A 16,506-nucleotide genomic window follows, 5' to 3' on the forward strand; every position below is an offset into this window, starting at 1 on the left:
CCCCAAAAGACAGCACCTTTTATTTGGCAGTTTGTGCTGCTAAAGATGCCTAGGAATTGTGAACAGGCTACAGAAGACTGGCATAGATTGCACACACGATTGACTTAGATTGCCCTTCCTATAGGCCTAATGGAAATGCCATACCACCTGTTAAGTTTCCTGAAAGAAATATAGCCAAACACAAGGCATTTTCCTGACATCAATTACTCTTAGTTAGTCTTCATTTACAAAAATTGTAAAACAAACTTCAGCAACCTGCCCATATCTTGTATTTCATTTGTCTGTATGGCTCAGATGGTGGCCTAAAATCTTTCATTGTACTTTTATAATTTGTTAATGAGATAGGAGAACTTTATTCCTTCTATTTGCTCCACTATTTGGTGAATCTGTGACTATTACTATCTGATATGCATAGGTAGATGTTTTGCCAAGTAGTGAAAAAATAAAAAAGTCAGCTCTGGGATTTCAACTTAAAAAAAAAGTTTGCAGTATATATTCCCATCAATCTATCCAGATAACTTCTTTCAAAGGACACAATGCAGCCATCTGTGTACACAGGAGATGTCTGATAATACATGATCTGCAGACCAAGAAGTCTGGGCCATGTTATCAGTCTTCCGGTAAAACATAAAAGTAGCAGCCAAATAAATGAAGTGGATAGGATCAGGCTAGCTACATCAAATATGCCAAACCACTAAACGTGTCTTTTGTACTTTACTATTAAAACGATGCAGCAATCGCTGATTGTACAGGTTGGCCACTAACTTCTGTTCTGAAATGATTTTCAGTTGTCGGAGTGAGTGAAGCTTTCGAAGATGCTGCCAACTGTCTGTGGTTATTAACAAACTCCAAACCCTGCGCCAACTGCAAATCTCCCATCCAGAAAAATGAGGGCTGTAACCACATGCAGTGTGCCAAGGTGAGAATGCATTTAATGCGGGATTCGGGGTCTCTGCTATGTCATGTTACCACATCCACTCATACTCACTGATGTGATTGTTAAGTGAAAGGATCAGTCCATACAATCCTTTTTTATATTAGGAGTGAGTGAGTTACGTTTATAAGGAAAAAAAACCTCAAACTTCAATGTGAAAATGTTAGACAGAAATGCCATAGAACACTATTTTTTAGCATGTAAAGTTTCAAGATATAGGTGTTTGCTTAAAAATCACAATACGCTTATTGATAGTCCATAAACTATAATACGTATGGGACGTCTAATATATAAAATGATCATTAAAGAGATCTATATTAGTCCTTGGCAAATGATTAGTCCTGCTATTCCAACACGTTTCGCAGAATTGCGAGTAGAGGGAGGTAGGTTAACCATTGTTTTATGGCGGTGAAATCTCCCCAAGCACAAAATCGTATTCCCAAAACTGAAGAGTTTGGGGAGGTTGATGAGTCAGGGCCCTGTAATTGTAATTCTTGGAAATGTCTGGCCAGTTGCTGGGCCTCCTGGAGAAAAAATTGTAATTCCATAACACTTTGGTACTTTCTGAGTCTCTGCCCCTGGAGAACCATGCAGGCGGGGGGTTTTGTAACTTCTCTCTAATTTTGTAATCTGCATGCGTCTTCCAGGTCGGCGACTCAATGGTTACTGAAGCCAGAGAAGGTCAGCAATGGCAGCTTCCACTTGTTTGAGTAAATGTTTCCTTGTGTATGTATGGGCAAAAGTTAAAAAAAAATAAAAAATATTCAGTACATCTAATGCACATTTTACAATTTTTTGTCTCTTTAAAAAAGCTTAAAGTTCTAAAAAATAAAAACTTATTGATCTTTTAGTAAACCAATGAACTTCAAACTTGGATAAAACTTTGTGCTGACAACAGAGTGCAGCTTTGAATTTTTGATGTGTTGTCAGCCCAGCTCAAATTTTCCCTGCTGGACAACAGAACCCCCAACCTTCTCATCTTTACCATAAGAGGAGATACTCTGTATTATTATTATTATTACACAGTATTTATATGGCGGTGACATATTACACAGGGCTGTACAAAGTCCGTAGTCATGTCACTAGCTGTCCCTTAAAGGGGCTCACAATCTAATGTCCCTACCATAGTCATATGGCATTAATACAGTCGAAGGTCAATTTTGGGGGAAGCCATATAACCTAATTGCACGTTTTTGAAATGTGAGAGGAAATCCACGCAAACACGGGGAGAACCTGGAAACTCCATGCAAATAGTGCCTTGGCTGAAATTTAAACCTGGCGCTGCAAAGGCCAACATGTAGCCAAGAAGAATAAACTGGGCAAGTCTGATTACTTTTTCAGGGCCAGCGGATGTTACGTTAATGTTTGCCTCTATAAGTTATCATCTTGTATTTGTATAGCGCCAACATAATATGCAGCGCTTTACAAACCCATTGTCATACTATAAATGACTTAATGGTGGGTTGTGGTGAATAGATGCAAAGCTTTTAGCTTTGCTACAACTTTCCACTTAGCTGACCTACATAGAAGTTTCCTAAGCACTTTCTTATTCCAGGATTTATATTAAAGAATATTATATCATGCATCAAGCTAACGGATTAATAAGGGAGTTCAAGAAGTGACAGGTCCTCTTATACAGCAGCTCATTGCTATTCTGTTAAGCAAAGTCAGCTTTAGGAAATGTTTGTGAAATTATATAATCCACTAATATTCTTTTCTCTCTGTAGTGTAAATACGATTTCTGCTGGATTTGCTTGGAGGAATGGAAGAAACATAGCTCTTCCACGGGAGGTTATTATCGCTGTACTCGCTATGAGGTCATTAATCAGGTGGAAGAGCAGTCCAAGGAGATGACGGTAGAGGTGAGAGAAGATGATACATTTAAAGTTTTAAATACAGATAATAAACATGCTAATTCAGGGCTGCGTGCTTGCAATGTAATATTCATTAATATTCATATTATGCAGTATTTATATAGCGCTGACATATTACGCAGGGTTGTACAAAGTCCATAGTCATATCACTAACTGTCCCTCAAAGGAGCTCACAATCTAATGTCCCTACCATATTTATATGTCATTATCACAGTCCAAGGTCAATTTTGGGGGGAACCAATTACCGTATTTTTCGCCGTATAAGACGCTCCGGAATATAAGACGCACCCAATTTTAAAGGAGGAAAATCTAGAACAAAAGATTCTGAAAGATTATTCCCCTTCTGATCACTCATGTGCCATTCATACCGGTATTCCACTTCTGATCACTCATGTGCCATTCAAATTCCCTTTCTGATCACTCTGTACCTTTCAAATTCCCTTTCTGATCACTCTGTCATTCAAACTCCCCTTCTGATCACTCTGTCATTCAAATTCCCCTTCTGATCACTCTGTGCTTTTTTTCTATTGTACGGCAGTTAGGACAGGGAACAGCAGGTGGCGCTGTGCCGGCTTCTTTCGCTTTGCTTTACAGACAGGAGAAAACACGATGCTGGCAGAGGAGAGAAGAGAGACACGCTGCAGCCAGAAACACACGCAGGATCGGGTATCGGGTGAGTATAATATTTGAATTATTTTTTTTAACACATTTGTCGTATAGGACGCACTAACTTTCCCCCCCCAGTTTTGGGGAAGAAAAAGTGCGTCTTATATGGCAAAAAATACGGTAACCTAACTGCATGCTTTTGGAATGTGGGAGGAAACCAGAGTACCCGGGGCAAACCAACACAAACACAGGGAGAACCTGCAGACTCCATGCAGATAGTGTTCTGAACGAGATTCGAACCTGGGACCCAGCGCTGCAAAGGCCAGAGTGCTAACCACTGAGCCAGTGGCAGACACAGGCATTGGCTCATGGGAAGGATCATCCTCATCATGGCACCTAGGCAACGAACATTTTTGGCCCCTATTCCAGGCTGGGTGATCCCTACTACGTCTGCTGAACTGATGTTGTCAGTGTCACTCTCCAGGGGCATCTATGATTTAAAGCAATTCTAAAAACTTGTCACACCAATAGATGGCGCTGTGTCCTTATGTAATGTGTGTAACAGACTCTTGTGGTTTGATAATAAAATGTTTTACACTTTACACAAGGACACAGTTGCCCGTTATCATTCACTAAATATTATTTGTGAGCTGGTGATCTGTCATAACCAACTCAAAAGTACAAAACACTTTAACCTGTAAAAAGGGGGAAAAGACATACAAACTGAGCCCATGTTTTTTATTTTTACTTTTTACATAAATGTTTTAGAAATATGACACCATGGTTATATTTATATAGTTACTTTTATTGGCCTTTATTAAAGCCTTTTGCGTTTAAAGTCTGCAGTGATGGTTGACATTCTGTTCTCCAGGATTTACTCGAGTCCAAACATTTTCCTGTGTTCTGAGGTAGAAATAGGCACCTTGGTTGATATTTGGATTGGTTTATATTTGAGAATATCCGGTATTTTTAAACAGGATTTATTTATTACAGTAGAAGTAGAAATAGTGTGGCAAATCAGAAGGAACATTTTCACTTTAATTCACTCTTTAAGAACCAAGTTAACAATTGCAGATCCCTTATATCTGTCCTTATGGGTTTCTGTAAACCCACCAGCATCTGCTGAAAATATTGGTTTTGTGCTGTGACTAACTGCTTTAATTAGGCAGATCATAATGAAGTCGCAGGAGAAATCCTTGTGAATGCTTTGTCTTGGAAGTGTTTGTGTAATCTGGATTGATCAGATAGAGCCTTTTATGTGCATCTTCAGAAAAGATGGATTATGTCTTCCCTGCCGCTTGCTATTGTTACCGCTCAGGAAATGGCTTTTAGCTTACAAAACCCACTGCACTACTGAGGTACCGTTTCTAACGGGGAATGTGAAATTGTAACAATTACATGGATGACTGCTCTGCCCTGTAAATACATTCTGTGTCTGAATCACACCAGTAATCTGTATTACACCTCCTGCTTTATTGTCCGGCACATCACATACCTCCTGCAGGTAATATATCCATCACCCCTATCTCCAAATATAGGAGGAGGATTGAAAATCCACCATGCATGCTGTGTACACATAAGGTCATGGAGGGCACACATCAAAGTTTAAAGTATAGCTAAAGTCAAAACTTTTTTCTTCCAGTTTGAATAGAGTAGGAGGATGGTAAAAACTTTGTTTTAGGGTCATCTGTGTGCTTTTCGATATGTTTTTCTTTACTTCCTGTTCTATAACAGGTGGCACAGTGGCTCAGTGGTTAGCATTCTATCTATCTGCAGGTTCTCCCTATGTTTGTGTGGGTTTCCTCCCACATTCCAAAAACATGCAGGTAGGTTAATTGGCTTCCCCCAAAATTGGCCTTAGACTGTGGCTCAGTGGATAGCACTTTGGCCCTTGCAGCGCTGGATCCCAGGTTTAAATCTCAGATGTGGCACTATTTGCATGGAGTTTGCAGGTTCTCCATGTGTTTGCGTGCGTTTCCTTTAACATTTCAAAAACATACAGTTAGGTTAATTGGCTTCCCCCAAAACTGACCTTAGACTGTAATAATGACATATGACTAAGGTAGGGACATTAGATTGTAAGACCCTTTGAGGGTGACATGACATATTATGATTATGTCATAATATGACAGCGCTATATAAATACTGTGTGGTAATAATATATATATATATATACATATTGTGTGTTTATTAAATTGTAAACGCAGTGATATCCTTATTCCAATGATATAAACTGGACCAGAGGAAGAGAAGAGCAACCATGGAACCTGCAAATACACTCCTATGAAGAAGTCTGCAGTGGCATCACCCTTGGTTTTGCCCTAATGCCTGTTAATGTTATTTGACAAAAGTTCTTTGACTAAATCTAAATTAATACAATGATGTAAATGAGATTGCTGCGTTAATGAGTGCATTATTTTAACAGTTTTTTTTGTTATTTGTTTCTAGGCCGAGAAAAAACATAAAAGATTCCAGGAACTGGACAGATTTATGCACTATTATACAAGGTTTAAAAACCATGAACATAGCTACCGGGTAACCTTACAATCTTTATGATTTTAAAAGGATAAACTTTTACTTATACACAAATTTTAAAGTTTAACTGGTATGGTACACTTGCCTGACAGCAGAGCCAGGTCTCCACTGCTGTAAAGCAATACAGCTTGTGAATCAATAGGAATCACCCCCATACCAGAATGGCAGTTTAGGGACAAATATTTGTATAAAAAATTATCCATTATATTTATTATAGCTCACACAAAATGTAAAATCCATACAAAAAATGTTTTGGGTATATACATTAGTTCAAAAGATGTTCAACAATAATGACCGTATAACAGTATTACATATTGACCGACATTACGTATGATGACGAGTATTTCGATACAAATATATGTCCCTAAGCTACCTTTCTGGTATGGGGGTGATCTGGAAGGTTTAAATACTTTTGTAAATAAATTGTCACTCCTCAGATTGCAGAAGCCGTGGCGTCTTACTCTGCCTTCTCTCTTTTTCAGTTAGAACAACGTCTTATCAAAACAGCCAAAGAAAAGATGGAGCAGCTGAGCAGAGCTCTTAGTGAAAGTAAGTCCTGACATTGAAGAGAACTGTGTATGAAATACAGCCAGGAATTTTACTTTGTCGCAGTCTTATTTGTTATTGATAGCTCAGCCCAAGCAAAAGCCTGATTGCAATTTAAACTTACTGCCAAGAGTTTATTAAAATGTTTTTTTTATATTATGCCTGCTGTTATTTAAATCAGACCTCCAGCATTTCCCTCTTGCACAGTAGTATAGGCTCCTCTTCTGAACTGAGGCTGCTTACTCTGATTTCAATGCATACTATGAGTGACTTACCGTGTGCAATAAAAGCTGCAGCAAGTCAAATAGAACGCGGATTCCTGGATGGAGGACTTCCAACCTCATCTTAACCTTTCATCCCCAGCCTGACTGTTCCTGGCTGCTCCTTTGATTCATTACATACCAGTTCCTTAAATCTTGAAAGCTCAGTATTGCAGATGGAGTCTTTGGCATTGTGCATGCAAATACAATCTTCCAGGCTGATATCCTACCATCAATGGCCCTGATTTATTAAAGCTCTCCAAAGCTGGAGAGGATACACTTTCTTCAGTGAAGCTGGGTGATCCAGCAAACCAGAAATGGATCTGGTCCAAGTTTCCAAACATTTGTTCGCAAATGACTTTAAAGAAGTCAATTTCAGGATTGTTGGATCACCTAGCTTAACCGATGAACATGTATCTTTGGAGAGCATCCTTGGAGAGCTTTAATAAATCAGGCCCAATGTCTTTTGATATCTGCAGGGCTCCTTCCAAGAGCCATCTCACTGCTTTTGCATCAGGCGAAGGGCTTTTGAAAGGTGTGCTGAGGGTGCTGTGATGTTTTCAGATCCTGCCATTCCCATCCCTGCCCTGGACAAAAAAAAAATCCTAATGTCATTTACTGATCTCTTAGGCTATGTACACACGTCAGATGATTCTCGTCTGATAATAGCATCAGGGCTGATATGATGACGAGAATGTGGTATGTGTACAGTGCTCGTCATCCCTTATTCTTTCAACCATCCTGGTGAATCCACAGACGACAAAGGATCGTAATTAAAGTGAAGGGGAGAGAGCACAGTGGGGTGCCGCCCCATCGCTCCCCCCTCCCCTCTCTATAGAGCAGAATGGCGAAGAATGTACAGCTCTCGTTCATGCATCTTTTAAACTTTTGTTGTTGGAAAGGATCATGAAAGATCCTTTCCAAGGACAATTATTGCACGTGTGTGCCCAGCCTTAATCTAATATGAGTTTTATTTGCAGTTTTACTAACAAGCAGGTCTGTTAATGAATGGATTGACTTTTAATTCCACACAGGATATCCAGTGTAGCTTGTTGTCTGATCCCACCTTCCTGTAATATCATTGGAAATCAGTGAGCAGCATATTGTGTCCGTGCCGCCATTCCATCATCACAGCTTGAGAGTAGCTGAGGGTATGGTAGGTTATAGTGCAAGTTACCAAAAGTCTAACAGTTATTATTGTCCCACCCCCACACACACACCAAATGATGCCACTGTCACAGTAGTATAAAGGTGCGGCCATCAAGGATTTATAGGCATAAACATGCATCTTTAACCAAACTAAACTTGCAGCAGTCACAATGTGCCTACAATATCTGTTACCATTTAATGCCCATAGGCATACAGGGTTTTTAGATAAAGATGAATACACTTCGGTATCAATTTAGGATTTTTAAGGCATGCATCCTCAAAGAAAAAAAAACAAATGTAAAACACCAAGACTTTTAATGTACAAATATCATTTAAAAAAAAACAAACATAGTATCATCATTAGGAACATAATATAAAAACAATCACCTAATGAGATTATTTTATCAGTCACTTACCAATTAGTTTTCAATATAGTTCATTATTCTCTAAATGATACAAGGACCTCCTTATGTGTCTTTCCCCTTGGTGACATAATAACCTCATTATATTCTGAACACGTTTCACGGAAAACTGCTTCATAAGTTTAAAGATTTAGATGATTTAATACTAAAAATAAAACAATTCTCATATTATTGGTTCCATACCATATGCATAATAATAAGTGCACTTACATACAAGGTTACATATGTCCTGCTCCCATGTGACGGCCCGTCACTTTTTGGGGGTATGGTAATTGTCACATGTTCTCCCAAAACTGGAAGGAACATGTTTCTCTGGTAGCTAGTGGGGAATTGGGGAGATAGGTTTGCATCTTGCATATTAAATCTGTAACTTTTGTCTAATGTGGAGGTTTATTTTAAAGTGAACCTGTCATTACAAATCACATTCCATGGAAATTTAGTAGGGCAATTCGTAACAAGCCTTACCAAAATATTAAAATGTGATCAGACTGTATATTATAACTTTGCAGCAAGTCATAAGGTGAGAGGCTGCTGCAAAGACTTATCCATATATATGAGAACTCAGCCAAGAACTGCACAGACACCAGGATGTTGCATGATTCACTTTGAGTTAAACGTAAATATGGCTGCCCCCATGTATGTCTTTGTAGAGCTGTTGTAACAACAAACTTTAATATAAAAAAATAAATAAAATCCCATAGGTTCCTTTTAAAGCCTTAATAGTCCATCACCAGTGAAATGCTGCAGAGTTTAATAAGCATTGTGGCACAATAAGGGTTTGGCACAATAATCCAATTTCCCGTAAGTGTGTCCTGAACTGTTTTCTTCCAAGAATTTAGCAGCCTCAGACAATATAAATTGTGTACTTATATAAAAACCTGTCATGATGGCACATTCTGGAAGCAGAAAAGTCATATTCTATCTCTGCTCATCCAGTGTTGTATAGTTCAGTGTTTAGAGAATGCAAAAGTATAAATACGCATTTTAAAAGCATTGCAACAATTTGGATAGAATTTAATAGAAAAAAAATGACAATGCATCCAAAATGCAGCTAGCAGGGTATTCTTCAAATAGACCCTGTTACATAGTCCTCACAGTTCTCTTGATTCTTTTATCCACTGCACTCGGTGGCAGTGCCCAGCACTTTCCTGTTTGGAGGAACTTTGTTCCTCTAGTACATTTTAATTGTCATTTTTGGAGTAAAGGGGTGAGGGGAAGCACATTCCATCAGCAATAAAAACATGAGAATGAGTAACAGTACTGTAACACGTATGATATCATATAAAAGTTGAAGGAGTAAAGTTACATATTGAGAAAGTGAAATTAAAAAAAAAAGTAAATAGCAAAAATCAAATCAGATTCTGGCTTTGTTGAAACACTTATAAAACTAGAGGGTAAGGGAGGGGTGGGTGGGAATGGAAGGGTATTAGGATTAGAATATAACAGGTAGGGAAAGTGAACCAATCATGAAAATCAGATAAAATCATAACATGAAACACGTTCTGTCAAAGCTGGGTGGCATTTATTTATGAACCCAGGGTGACCATACTCAAGAAAAATACTCCGACTTATCCTCTTGCAATGCAGTGAGTTTTGGGGATGGCTGCACAAGAGGAAGAGAGTAGGTAAGCCAAGTAAGAGATAGAGCCATTTGCAGAGACGCCATCAGTTTGCTAAACATATGGCATTATCTCTTTAAGTTCTTTAGGGGGGCAGTTCCTGTTGGAACAATAGATTTTCCCATGTCTGAGTAAAGGTGATAACCAGGCATAAAAGGTCAGTCAGCATTCTCTTAAGGATATTGGGCTCTGTTCCTACTGCCTGCCCACCATCACTTAGGTCTGACACCAAACCCTGTAGTTGTCAGTAGTGCAGGTTTCATAAGTATTCAGAACCTCTGACATTAAAAATGTACATTTCTTTCCAGGTTGCAAAATATAAATACGATCATGCACTAATTCAGAACCCAAATTACCCATTTATTTTTAGACTCATTTAAAAAAGACCTCATATGAGCTGCTCTGGTCTCTCTAATATTATATTTTATTAATATTATTATTATTATTATTATTATTAATAAACAGGATTTATATAGTAGCAACATATTATGCCGTGCTGTGCATTAAATAGGGTTGCAAATGACAGACAAATACAGACAGTGACACAGGAGGAGTACAGGACCCTGCCCCGAAGAGCTTACAATCTAAGAGGTGGGGGAAGTATCACACAATAGGAGGGGAGATATGGAATGGTGGGAAGTAGTGAGGGTTTAGGAGACAGAAGAAGACGGGTAGGTGAGTGAAAAGATTAGTTTTGAGTGCTTTTGGATGTGCAGAAACACTTTTTTTACCTGATTTGCATGTGACCTTAGTGGTTTCTGCTTTTTAGAATGACAACAAACATCAATTTTTTTTATACTCTATTCAAAAGCCTTTTTTTGGTGTCCATCGAGGAGGGACAAATGTCCCAAAACTCATGGCTTGTGATCTTTCTCTCTACTAAAAAAAACTGTTAAAGCAACTTATCAAGCTGTGAAATGTTCAGCATTACAAGTGCCAAGACTAGTTGAATATGACTAAACACTACTAGGTATACAATGACCTGGATAAATATGAACATGCTTTAAAAAAGTCTGTCCAATTATCCTGCAGGCAGCAGTTTGAAATGAAGCTTTAAGGCTTCCTGTATGCCACAGTGGATTTTATGTAAAAAAAAAAAATTATTTTAGTACAGAGACTTGCAATAGTGCTATGGTTCCTCTAAAAAACCCAAGCAATAATAAGCTAAGCGCAAAAACAGCAGCACTTTCCTGCTACAGGTTTAGATGAAGTGTTCCACATCTTTGTAACACAATTGTGTTTTCTGCTAACATCAGCTATTCACAAGGCAGCAGAGAGCCCTTCACTGTTCATAGCGTGAAAGAATTCCTGGAACTAACATAGAAGACTCCTTTCTAATTATCTGACGGGATGCTATCAGGCGTTGGCTGAGCAGATTTGTCCTTTTCATTAGATAGATAGAGCTATGTAGAAAATGTTATTGAATGCTTTGTCTGAATTTCCTTCTAGCTGAGAGCGGCTGCCCAGACACCACATTTATTGAAGACGCCGTACAAGAGCTCCTCAAGACTAGGCGCATCCTCAAGTGTTCTTATCCCTATGGATTTTTCCTGGAACCCAAAAGCACAAAAAAAGAAATTTTTGAACTCATGCAGGTAAAATTTTTTTAATTGTTTCATAGATCAGTGTTAATGTTAAATATATATTAAGAGAATAAGATATATATGCATGTGGTATAGATGTCTATATGGATTTACATTATGTACATTACCCCTTAGTGACCAGCCTATTGCACGCATTGAACCTCAGTGTAACCAGATTCTAAGCTATGTGCATTACCTCTGCTATTTTGGAATCACTGTCCCACCATCAATCCCACCATTCAGGATAAACCATAGATCAACCTCTAACCTGGATCTGAGAAATAAGGACCTAATCCCACAGTCCTGCATATATTTGGGTTCCATCCCAACCTACTACATTATCCTTTACTCATGCAATGGCCAATACCACCCTGAACTCCCCAAATTATTGATTTATACTTATCCTTAACCTTAAATAGGTATGCCTACATAGCCCTGAGGAAGCCATTAGGCGAAACGCGTCAGGTAACAAGACGTTATACGGTCTATACGACTTTACGGTTACTTTACTAAAGTAGTTACATACTGTCTAAGTTGCTAAGTCCAACCCCATGATATTATAATGGGTATCGGATAAACGAACATATTTAGGCTATGGAAATAAGTAATTTGGTACTCATTTCCTATGAATACATATGATTAAATTTAGCCCCAAAGCCCTAATTCTTTTCCTTATACTACCTCTACTATTTCACGTTTCAGAGGGATGACTAAGAGAATACTGGTATTGTTAAATAGAAAGTAGGAAAAACATACACAAGGTCATTAACCCTTAATGACCAGTTTCCACATTATGTTATTTGACCCTCCAATCCACATTATGCCTATTGACCCTTAGTGACCAGCCTCCACTTTATTTTCTTGACTTCAGTGTTACCAACCTCTGTATATTATACATTAAACTTCAATGAGCAAGCTTTACATTATGAGCATTATCCCTTTCCAGTTTCCAAATTACATCCAATGACCAGTCTCCCCATTATGTACATTCCCACTGTGACCAGTCCCTAGCACAGCTGTATTAACCAAATTGGCAAATGTGCCATTGTTTAGGGCAGCAGGGTTATAGAGGGCAGCCCTATGTATGCATTTTAACAGCTTGTCCATTATTTAGTTTTCATAGCTTAGGTGCGATTACACTATAAAGGAAGAACAGACTGATGTATTTACTAGCACAGCCTTCAGTTTCCTTTATTTTACCTTCTACAGACAGACCTAGAGATGGTAACAGAAGATCTGGCTCAGAAGGTGAACAGGCCTTACTTGCGAACCCCGCGCCATAAAATCATTCGGGCAGCGTGTCTGGTGCAGCAGAAGCGACAAGAGTTTTTAGCATCGGTGGCACGCGGAGTAGCTCCAGCTGATTCTCCCGAAGCATCAAGGCGAAGGTAAAGGTTATTGTTTGGGTTATTTTGCAGGTTCTGGGAAAGTGAAGTGCAATATAATTTGTAAATGACATTGGACAATATCCATATATACTAAATTTTAGACTTTTGCACCGGGAAAGGAATCCTCACAGATATGAGCTAAAACTATGGCAGGAAACTTTTCTTTAACACATTGCACCAGAATGCTCAAAGGGTTCCTATGTGGTATGATAAAAACACTTTTTTTTCACAATGGCTTGCATGGTGTGTCCAAATAAAATGGTAACACACCACGGATTGTGTCTATTCAGTCTTTGGATTTTTACCTTGATTTAAACTTACATTTTGGACCACTCAGTCCGCCTGATGTAAATTTTATTTTTTGAGGGACATTTGATATTACAAGATCTAAGGCTGGGTCTACATGGACGTTTTGTAAAAAGGCATGTAAACGTTCCTACTGCGTTTATAAGCGTTTTTATGCATTTATTTTAACGTTTTAAACCTTTTTTTTTAAATGCTGGGAAAAGCTGAAAAACGTCTATGCCGCGTTTATCCGCGTTTTACCGCGATTCTACAAGCGTTTTAGCACTTGGTAGAAATGCAAATTGTAACCCTGGGAAGTGATTTCTGCAAGTACAGGAAGTACATACATCCCTGCATACATGTGATAATGTGATCATGCAACAGTACAGTGATAAATGTAACAGTATACACAGAATAGTCAAAAGAGTGCAAAGTGAAGCACAATTAAAGACAATGACTACACACAAGTGATAATGAATGACATCATTTGCAGGTGTGAATAGCACTAAATGCAAAAACAATGGCAGACAATCTTCACACGTGCCAGGCATAGGTGTTAGTTTTTAACAGCATAGTACATGTAAATTATCATGCATGACACATGGAATAGTGACACAGGACACAGACCATTGTTAAAAGGTTTGTAAAATCCTCCATTGAAATCAATGGAAGCTTTTTTATTGACTATTTCTAGCATGCATAAACGCAGGAAAACGCTCCCATTAAAATCAATGGACACGTTTTCCCGCGATTTACCAGCGGTTTAAATTTTTAAACGTTGCAAGCAACGTTTAAAATAAAGCTTAAAAACGTGCCTGAAGGAAACGTCCTGGTGTAGATTAGCCCATTGGAATGCATGGGGACTTGAAACAAGGGCTTTAAAAGCCTCAGGTTAAACGCTGGGGAAACAGTCCGTGTAGACTAAGCCTAAGGCAATAACCTTTATGATATCGTTATATATTTTCACCTTTCATGTTCCCTGACTTCATAAGCTTTTGAAGTTTCTTGTTTTGAAGCTCGGTAAGAAATGTTGACTTTTATTTCATTACAACAAATGATGTGAATGAGCACTAACAAGATTTCTACTAGCTTTTTCCAATGTTATTTTTTTTCTAAAGGACAAAGAAAAGGTTTATTTGATGTAATTTAATCATTTATAGATCATTGATTGAAGTGCTTTAAGAAACTCAGCAGTAAGGTTACAGTCTAGCAGCAGAAATCAGTAGGGTTACAGTCTATTGTCACTTTTGCTACAGAGACCTACCCACTCCTCTGCGTTATAACCTCCTCAAATGTAAATTTCAGGAGATATAAAAGACTCATTCTAATGGAACTTTGTAATCATAAATACCTTACTATATGTATTTTTTATGTAAACTGTGAAAGTACCTGGACCTTTTTTTTTTTCCTGCAATCCTTTGTATAGCAATACTATTGATAGAGGGAGAATCAACATAAAAAGCCAATCCCCAGGCTTCAATGTTAATATCCTAACAGGGAACATGTCTATCAGGAGAGAGATCATAGTGACAAGCTCATTAGTTTGCAGCTTTTCGCTATTCAGACACTGGCTGGGTGTGGGACACGGCTTTAAGGGCTCTATTTTTAAAACAGGGAATCTGAGTTTAAAACATTGTAGGAATCAATTATTTCCATTGGAACACATGGATCTGGAAGACTCCCAGGTTTTGTAAATGGTGCCCTAAGTGTTTCTTCACCGCAACACAGAGCAATCATGTCTCCTACTTTTGTGAGGCAGCGTTATGGTAATTCGGTATGGTAATAATGGTTTGTACAAGAAGAGAAATCCTTTTACAGCTATCTAACGAATATACAGGATGGGTATACAGTTAGGTCCATAAATATTTGGACAGAGACAACTTTTTTTTAGTTGGTTCTGTACATTACCACAATTCATTTTAAATGAAACAACTCACTGCACACTTTCAGCTTTAACTCAGTGGGTTGAACAAAAAGATTGCATAAAAATGTGAGAAACTAAAGTTTTTTTTAACACAATCACTTCAATTCAGGGGCTCAAAAGTATTTGAACAATTGACTCACAGGCTATTTCATGGGCTGGTTTGGGCAATTCCTTTGTTATGTCATTATCAATTCAGCAGATAAAAGGTCTGGAATTGATTTGAGGGGGTGCTTGTATGTGGAAGAGTTTGCTGTGAACAGACAACATGCGGTCAGCTCTCCATGCAGGTGAAACAAGCCATCCTTAGGCTGCAAAAACAGAAAAAACCCATCCGAGAAATTGCTACAATATTAGGAGTGGTAAAATCTATAGTTTTGTTCACCATGAGAAAGAAACAAAGCACTGGTGAACTCAGCAACGCCAAAATACCTGGACGTCCACGGAAGACAACAGTGGTGGATGATGGCAGAATCATTTCCATGGTGTAGAGAAACCCCTTCACAAGTAGGCGTATCCTCTCAACGGCATCTGAGTTGTTTCGTTTAAAAATTTATTGTGGTAATGTACAGAACCAAAATTAGAAAAAAGTTGTCTCTGTCCGAATATTTATGGATCTAACTGTAGGTGCTGCAGGTTATGGAATCATAACTTTATCTCTAACTTTGATTTCACACATTAAAACATTTACATAGTATAATGAAAAAGACCCCAAAAAGGGTAGGAAGGACCTTGTATGCATTATATCTATGTACCTAGTTGCCTGAAGTTCTGACAAGTCAAGGCCAGAGAAGTTTGGACAATTCCAGCCTGGTATTTTCTTCTAAGTACTCAAATCCTCTGATATATTTCCTCCTCATGTCTGTTTCCACATCATCCTGAGTTTGCATTTCATGCAGGGTTTCATTCATTCGGAAAGGTGGAACACAGCTACGTACACATGTCAGATGGTTCTCGTCCGATAATTGTCTCAGGGCTGATATCGGACAAGAATTTGGCGTGTGTACAGCGCTCGTCGTTCATGGATCTGTCTTGGTGTATCCACAATGATGAACGATCGTAATGAAAGTGAAGGGGAGAAAGTGCAACGGGGTTCCGTTTCATCATTCTCCCCTCTCCATAGAGCAGACTGGTGCTGTATGTACAGCGCTCGTTCATGCATCATGCAGTCTTTTGCGGTTTGAAAGGATCGTGAAAGAACCTTTCCAACGACAAATATTGCACTTGTGTACACAGCCATTTACAATCCAGGAATCTAGGATAGAACAAGGAATCTCATTTAGACATGGAAACCAAGTCCAAGATCCACGATCCACTACTACTAGGCAAGACCAACTACCTAATTACCATTTCGTACTATGAAGGCTTACACAGCCAACATAGT

General features: G+C 38.5%; 1 protein-coding gene across 2 annotated transcripts in view; it reads left to right on the plus strand.

The window, feature by feature from the left end:
• ANKIB1 (ankyrin repeat and IBR domain containing 1) overlaps positions 1 to 16,506 on the plus strand; it is a 118,975-nt gene that overhangs the window by 90,233 nt on the left and 12,236 nt on the right. For both annotated transcript variants that reach the window (XM_072412849.1, XM_072412848.1), the window contains 6 exons: positions 789 to 919; positions 2,662 to 2,796; positions 5,863 to 5,949; positions 6,432 to 6,498; positions 11,395 to 11,540; positions 12,738 to 12,916. In XM_072412849.1, coding sequence (XP_072268950.1) covers positions 789 to 919; positions 2,662 to 2,796; positions 5,863 to 5,949; positions 6,432 to 6,498; positions 11,395 to 11,540; positions 12,738 to 12,916 — 745 coding nt within the window. The remainder of the gene's footprint in view (positions 1 to 788; positions 920 to 2,661; positions 2,797 to 5,862; positions 5,950 to 6,431; positions 6,499 to 11,394; positions 11,541 to 12,737; positions 12,917 to 16,506) is intronic.

This window comes from Pyxicephalus adspersus, chromosome 5, assembly GCF_032062135.1.
Source record: "Pyxicephalus adspersus chromosome 5, UCB_Pads_2.0, whole genome shotgun sequence".
In the NCBI taxonomy this organism is placed as follows: domain Eukaryota; kingdom Metazoa; phylum Chordata; class Amphibia; order Anura; family Pyxicephalidae; genus Pyxicephalus; species Pyxicephalus adspersus.